The 7,797-nt window shown below is 29.1% G+C and overlaps 1 protein-coding gene across 1 annotated transcript; it reads left to right on the top strand.

The window, feature by feature from the left end:
- Window positions 1–658: 658 nt before the first annotated feature.
- On the top strand, window positions 659–4,916 carry PGO_133940 (conserved Plasmodium protein, unknown function; the record flags this gene model as incomplete). The annotated part of the gene is made up of 3 exons (XM_028689910.1): window positions 659–712; window positions 902–936; window positions 1,202–4,916. 3 exons carry the CDS (start codon window positions 659–661, stop codon window positions 4,914–4,916), a joined length of 3,804 nt encoding a protein of 1,267 aa, XP_028545711.1.
- Between the last annotated feature and the right edge of the window lie 2,881 nt (window positions 4,917–7,797).

Raw genomic sequence — 7,797 nt, 5'->3', positions numbered from 1 at the left:
TTACATGTAAATACATCAAATAAAGTTTTCTCTCCATGAACATACCACCCAGCAGAATAGGAAACTGTGTACCCCTTTAAAATACGAAAGGGTTACACCACATTTTTTCACCAAACCAACACTGAGCGCTTTGCAAAGAGAAATGGAAAAAAAGAAAAAATGAAAAGATAAATTCATACGTTTTTTATGATTTATTATTCACCATATCATAGTCACATTCTTTACACTATATTCCTTTCGTTTCGCTCTTTTTTTCTACAGATTTGTAGCAATTATTTAAATGTCCCTCCACACTTCGAAATGAAAAACGAAAATATTCAAGCATATGTACATAAGCTGATAAACACATATGTATATGTTTAAATGGATGGATATCTAAAAAAAAAACACACACATTTCGTCTATATCATACGTACATACCCATTTGCCACCTGCATATGCATGCATAAAATTTTACGTGCACACCTGGCTCCAGAATGCAAACATATTTTTCTCACCCACCTTGTAGATATAAACTACTCGAAATGGAAAAACTTAAATAACAAATTTCCTTCGCCCGAGATATATTTTTTTTTTTAAATCTTTTAAAAAGCTAAATGACATAACTGAAATAAATACAATCGACTTTTACAATTATAATTTTTAAAAAACACAAATAATGAAAAATGATAATACGATAATTTACAAGAACAATACCTGGAGTATATACAATGTATGTTGCTCGCACGTTTTGTTTGAATTTTTTTTTTTCTTTTCCTTTTATGTGAAATTCAGTTTGCAGTTATTATGTAGCGTTTGCTACATGCTAGTACCATTTCAAATATACTATAATGTACTGTACTATATTTTTATACTTTTCATTTATTTATTTTTTTTTTTTATGTAATGAAAAATTTTACAGAATAAGCCTAACTCCTCTGGGAATAAAAAAAAAAGGTATGCTTGTATGTTTATTTTTATTCATCAACTTCTGTATCTACATGTACATAATTGTCATTAAAACGATATAGACACTCCAATCTACATCCCTTTTAAAGACGCATGAGGGAAAAATGTACAAAAAATTTTCGCATAATTTAGCCATCATTGTGCCAAATATGTAACAAAAGTATTCACTCTTCATGCATATAGTACATTTCCTACATTATTAACATATTGTTGTACCGTCATATCTCCATACCTTTTTTTACGCACCTTGTAGCCGAGTGGAATATTTAACCTTATTGGGAAAGGGTCAGCTGTTTGAAGATATCCAAAAAGAAAATGATGAGAAAAAGGAAGAAGTAACGGACATGTATATTTACACAGGGAAGGGGGTTGAAAAAGTTTCAATAAATACAACTACAAAAGATAGAAAAGTAGAAACGAATAAAATTTATCGATATCAATATATAAAGGAGAAAATATCAAATGCTTTAAAAAATCAGGAAAAGATAAAACAAAATACGAGTGAGAATAACTTTCCAAATGTTGGGGATAGTGATCCAAGAGATGTTTTTATTTTTGATAAGTTTAAAAATGAAATCAGCATTTTTAACCACAAGAAGAGTAATGAAGAAAGTGACGACAAAAAAAAGCTAGATGATACCTCACAAGGAATATTTCTTATGGAAGGTTCGCATGCACATGAAGATGTGTATAATATAGAATGTGCATTACCCATTAAAAATGTTTGTGAAGTTGACGATGTAATTCCAAATTTAGATATAAGTAGCGCGATAAATGAATCTTTTATCTCGAACAATGTGATAAAACCCTTTAGCTTCCTAAAGGAGAACGCAGAAATTCAATTAGGAAAGAATAAGAACCATGATGAAGATGAAGGACCCGTTTACAAAATGGAAGAAAATATATATACGAAAAAATTGGAGGACCAAACGGATTTTAATGATAAGAAGAACATAATTCAGAATGAAATATCATCTGATGGGGAAGCCCTAACAAAAACTAACGGTGACTTTTACATATACACGGAAAAATGTAGTGACATAAGTAGTGAATCAAATGATGAAATGTATTCAGAACCAGAAGTGAATACGTTGAAATTGGAATACGAACCTCCAAAAGAAAAGGTTTTGCCACATTCTAAATACCAAAAGGATCAGTGGAAAAAAAGAGGATATTTCCAAACAGATCGAATGAAGGAAAGTTATAAAAAAGGAAGTGATGATGCAAACACACCCCATTATGAAAATAACCCATATAAAAATAATCGGCATGAGAATAATCGGCATGAGAATAATCGGCATGAGAATAATCGGCATGAGAATAATCGGCATGAATATAATTGGAATGAAAATAACTGGAATGAACATAACTGGAATGAAAATAATCGTCATAAAAATAACTGGCATGAAAGCAACCCTTATGAAAATTTTACACATGAAGAGAGTGTGCAAGATTGTAAAAGATATGAACGTACAATGAATTATGGCCAGAACGACGAATTTCAGAAAGTGCAAAAAGAAATAGAATGTCTGAACTTGGACATTGTCAATGCAAAGCACAAAATGCAAACAATCAATAACCAAAAGAGTGGAAAAATAAATGTTCTGAATAACAAAATTAACATTTTAAAGAGCAAATTAATTGATAACCACATAAATAATCTAAATGACGATATAAATATTGTCAATAGTGAAATCGATATTTTATTCACGAAAAAAATTAATAAAATGTATAAACAAATAGATTACTACGCGAAAATTTTAAACGAACAGTTAGATAAGAAACTATCAAGTGAAAACATACATGAAAGTTCCAATTCGCTCGTGTGTAGCTATATACAAAGACAAATAAGTAACATTAAAATTCAGATAAATAATTTACATGATCAGGTAAATAATCATATGTATATGCAAAAAAGCAATAAGATGTTTAACCAAATGAATAGCCAAATTAACAACTTCAGTAACCAGATTAGCCACCACATTGACCATCAGATTGATCACCACATTGGCCATCAGATTGATCACCAGATCGATCATCATATTGATCACCAGATCGATCATCATATTGGTAATCAGGTAGGAGGACACACAAAAAAAGACCCCAGTAGAAAAGGGAAAAATGGACACTTGGCCCATCGGGGCACCTGTAAGGACTCACTCAGAGAAACAGACTTACAACAACATTACCATGAAAAACATATACAAAAAAAAAAAGGTTTTGTCAAAGACGAAAATAATCTCAACAATTCTTACAATCTCCGTAATAACATTCATGGTGATCTCCACATGAATATGAACATAAACAAAATAAATGTGGGGACAAACAATTCAAATTATGAGAAAATAAATAATATTTTCAATGAAAATAGTAATAATCATTCTGGCAACAAAGGCGATGATTCATATTTTAAGAATGAGGAATATCAAAGTGAAACAGGATTCAACACATCCGATGAAAATATTACAAAATATGAAACAAAGTGGAGTAAATTATACCAAGATAGAAGCAAAGAATACTTTTCAAGTAAAAATAACAAAAGAATAGTTCAAAAAAGGAGGAAAATAAAAAAGGAAAATCGATCATACTATGATCATTATGAACAAAAAAAGAAATTAATTAACATGTTTAATCGTATATCCAAGCGAAAAAACGATAAGTATATCGAAGAAACAGACAAGATGATTTCCCTTCCAGATAATCACACAAGTGATGTTCCCAACAAATGTGGATACAAAATGGGTTCACAAATTCCTGTTAATAAAGATGACATACGTAATGATTCCCCATACAAAAATGAAATTCTGTTCCAAGACAACAGGATAAGCAATCCTAAGTATCATGATATTTTGGATGAAGAAGAATCATCAGTGGAAAACAGTGAAGAATATAATAAAGTGGATGAAATTGACATAGCAGATGAAAACAAGAAAATAATTCCAAGAGACAAACGAATTCATAAAGAACAAAGCGGAGAAGAAGATAACCCTTTGAATGATGAGAAGTTAATTTATTTAAAAAACAAGTTGATGCAATTGAATTTATATAAAATGAATCAAAAACGAAAAAAAGAAACAAACGAACTAAACAATAATGATGTGAAAGATAATACCAATAAATATGTAAATGAAAATTTACAAAATGTAACTCACACAGGAATACTCCCGTTGAAAGATAAAAATATCCAATCTGTAACCCATATAGAGAATGGTAACAACTCAAACGAATTCTTGTCATGTAAGCATGTAACGGGTGACAATATGAATAGCAGAAGTGAAGCGTATAAGTCAATTACTCTAGAAGAAATCCAAAATAATGACAATAATCGAAGTCACGAAAATATTTATGGAAGCAACAGTGCGAAATATCAGGAAAAAGAGCTAACTAGCAAAAACAATATAGAAAAGGAAAGTTACTTTTTTGAGAACATTAATCATTTAAATAATTCCAGAGACTTCACATCAATGTTTAAAGAACTTATTGGAGAAAAAAATGAGGAAAATGAAAAAAACATAATACACAATTCTAATGGCGACACACACACGGATAAAATGATTGATGATTCTTGCTTTAATGAAAAGTCAAAAGTATTTCAAAATGTTGATAAAGAGAAGACGGTCAAAGAAGAAAATAACGTAGATATGCTGAGACATTTTTTTTTCTTTAAAAACGAAACAAACTGCTTAGATAATCTACAAACGACGATTAGTATAGATAATACAAATGCTTCCCAAGAGGACGCAGCAGATAATCAAATACAATGGAAAGAGACAAATACATCTCCCGGAACAGGTGAAACAACAAAAGAAAAATTTAGGAGTACAGAAAACACACAGATGGAAAATACATTTACAATAGACAAAATTTACAACTACACTGTTAATTATTACAACCAAATGAACGACCCAAACGAGGGGGAAAAAAACAAGCAAAAGGAGGTTGTAAACGAACCAAATGCATTCATTTAAATATCAGAAGAAATTCGTAAGCAGATTAGCCAAAGAAATTCATAGTCTTTCTGCTCTCGTGCAGAAGAAGTCAGAAAAAAAAAAAAAAGCATAAAACGAAGTACTGTTATTTTTATGCGTAAACAAATAAGCCCCATAAAGGTGCACGCGTCCCATCTTGAAAGTATTTATACGTGTGCAGCCGTAATTGTGCTTCCATATTTGGACATATAATTTTGCACACATTCGTCTTTCCTACGTTTAGCCTTATTTTTCGAAAATAAACTCACACTTCAAATGTTACAGGTACTCTATCCTAAATGAACTCCGGTAGCAATCAGAATAAGGAAGAAAGAAAAAAATGGGACAAGCAAATTCCACACCTTAAGAGATTCAGTTTACATATGTTGACATGTGTTGATCATTCAACTTTCCACCAAAATATCAGAACATCGGGTATTACCGTTAAGGGGAAGGCAACCGTAAAATGGCAAGTGTGCAAGAGCGCCAAAAGGTAAGAAAAAAGGTAAAAAAAATTTAATAAAAATAAAAAAAATGTAGAAAAAAAAAATGTAGTAAAAAGAAAAAATGTAGTAAAAAGAAAAAAATGTAGTAAAAAGAAAAAATGTAGTAAAAAAAAAAAAAAAAAATGTAATAAATATAAGAATACATAATGGAACAAAAATACATTATAAAATAAAAAAGGAAAAATCTCAAATGTGTAAATAGAGAATGTGTGAAAAGTTTTAAAAACACATATATACAAAATCAAATGATGTGACAATAAGAAAAAAAAAAAAAAAAAAGCAAAACACAGTGCTAGGTTAAAATAAAAAAATATTCATACCCTTACAAGGTCACAATACACATATATGAACATATGCATGTAACTGTATGCGGATGAAAATAAAGCAGAAAAGAGTTTAAAAATGTTAAACTAAGAATTCTCTCAAATAACTGAAACTTCGAAAAAGTACCAATCTGCTCGTAATATTATATATATTTTTTTAATTTCAACAAGATAATGAAAATATATGAATTTCTCATCCAATTTTACTTCTTTTTTTCAAGTATTTTATGCTCCTTTTGCATGTACAATTCTATGTAGTAGTACATAACATATTTCTCTATTACCTTTTTCTTGTTTTGTTTTAATCGATTACAACGTCATGTGCATTTTATACTTCCCTATGGGTTTATATATTGTGTGCTCGCAGTGTACGTTAATGTATAGTTTTTTATGTTTTTCACGTTTTTTATTTTATTTTTTATTTTATTTTTTATTTTATTTTTTTTTTTTGGTTTGAAACACTACCAGCAACGACATTGCTAGTAATGCTGAGGTAACATGGTCAGAACTGGTTATAACAATTTTGTTTCATCTCCTCTAAGGAAACCAATATGAAAATTTTTTGCCATAAAAATTAAAGGAACACTAGCAAAATTTAAGACACAAATACTTTCAAAACACCGTGAAATGAGTGTCCATGTGGATAGTGAAAATCTTGTGTAAGAAAAACCTGTTTCCTTTTTCTTGCTCAAAAGAAAGAATTATTACATTTATTGTGTGCTTTCATTATACACTATTTTATTATTTGCTTTATGTATTATATTTTTTTAATTTTGTCCGACTATGATAGAATAATAATTAAGTGACGATCAAATAGCAATGTCAATTTGTGGCTAATCTCGTTTAAGTTGCATTGAGAAGAAAAAAAAAAAAGGAAAAAAAAAGGAAAAAAAAAGGAAAAAAAAAGGGAAAAAAAAGGAAAAAAAACATATGTTTCCCCTCCCTCTCCCAAGGTAATATGGTAAAGCACATAATATTTATGGTACCAGTAAATAACTTTCATAAACAAGACATACTTTCTCTGTGTTTTTCTCCTATTTTCGATGTGGGGCTGTTCCTATTTTTTCAATTTGGATTTTAGGATTGAGGCCTGGCTTAAGAAATTTTTTATTTTTAAAATTGGATCCATCTTACTATTTTCTTTTTGCACTGTGCAAAAATTATACTATTTTTTTTTTTTTTTTTTTTTTTTTTTTTTTTTTTTTTTTTTTTTTTTTTTTTTTAAAATTTTTTTTTTTTTTTTTTTTTTTTTTTTTTTTTTTTTTTTTTTTTGTTACTTTTCTCTTTTTTGCCATCACTTGGTTCTCATTTTTTCTTTTTCACTAATTTTATTTATCATTGTAAAATTTACCTGAAATTTTTATTTGAAGAATGCTAAAAATGCTAATGGAATTATTATATGCAACGTTTAAGCGTTTTCTTTTTTAACATGAAACATAATAACTTGCCCTTAAAATATTACGTTTGCCTTAGCTTTTTGGATACGTTTCATTTAAAAAAAAAATATAAAAATATAAAAATAACAGGATGATAGAATGGTAAAATAGTAGAATGATAGAATGATAGAATGGTAGAATGATAGAATGGTAGAATGATATAATGATAGAATGTTAAAATAATAAAATAAAGCATATATATCACAATAAAATTTATAAATCCTGACAAAAAAAAAATAAAAAGTCATCAAGGCGAAAGGGGTGGTGTACTTTCGCGCACAATTGTTTATGTCACACGAAACAAGGCCATGTTGGAGATGCACTTGCTCAATAAAAAGTAAGCACATCCTGAATAAGGCACATATAAAAGTATATATTTGAACATATACATATATATACAACAGTGCCATATTCGTAATGTCTTAGGGGTGATATATGATCACATTTTAACCAGATATGTGTTTCCACGCATTTAGAACTCAGAAAAAAATTGAAAGTACGCCACCTCGTTTTCATTAACAGAGTTGTGCATATGACCAGTGACATCCCCAAGTATTGTAATTTTTCCTACATTCTTATTGTGTTATATTAATATATAAATATTTAGAAAATCGAA

Source organism: Plasmodium gonderi, assembly GCF_002157705.1.
Source record: "Plasmodium gonderi DNA, contig: Chr13, whole genome shotgun sequence".
NCBI lineage: Eukaryota > Apicomplexa > Aconoidasida > Haemosporida > Plasmodiidae > Plasmodium > Plasmodium gonderi.
Note: the sequence above shows the minus strand (reverse complement) of the source record. Positions and strands in the feature narration are given on the sequence as shown.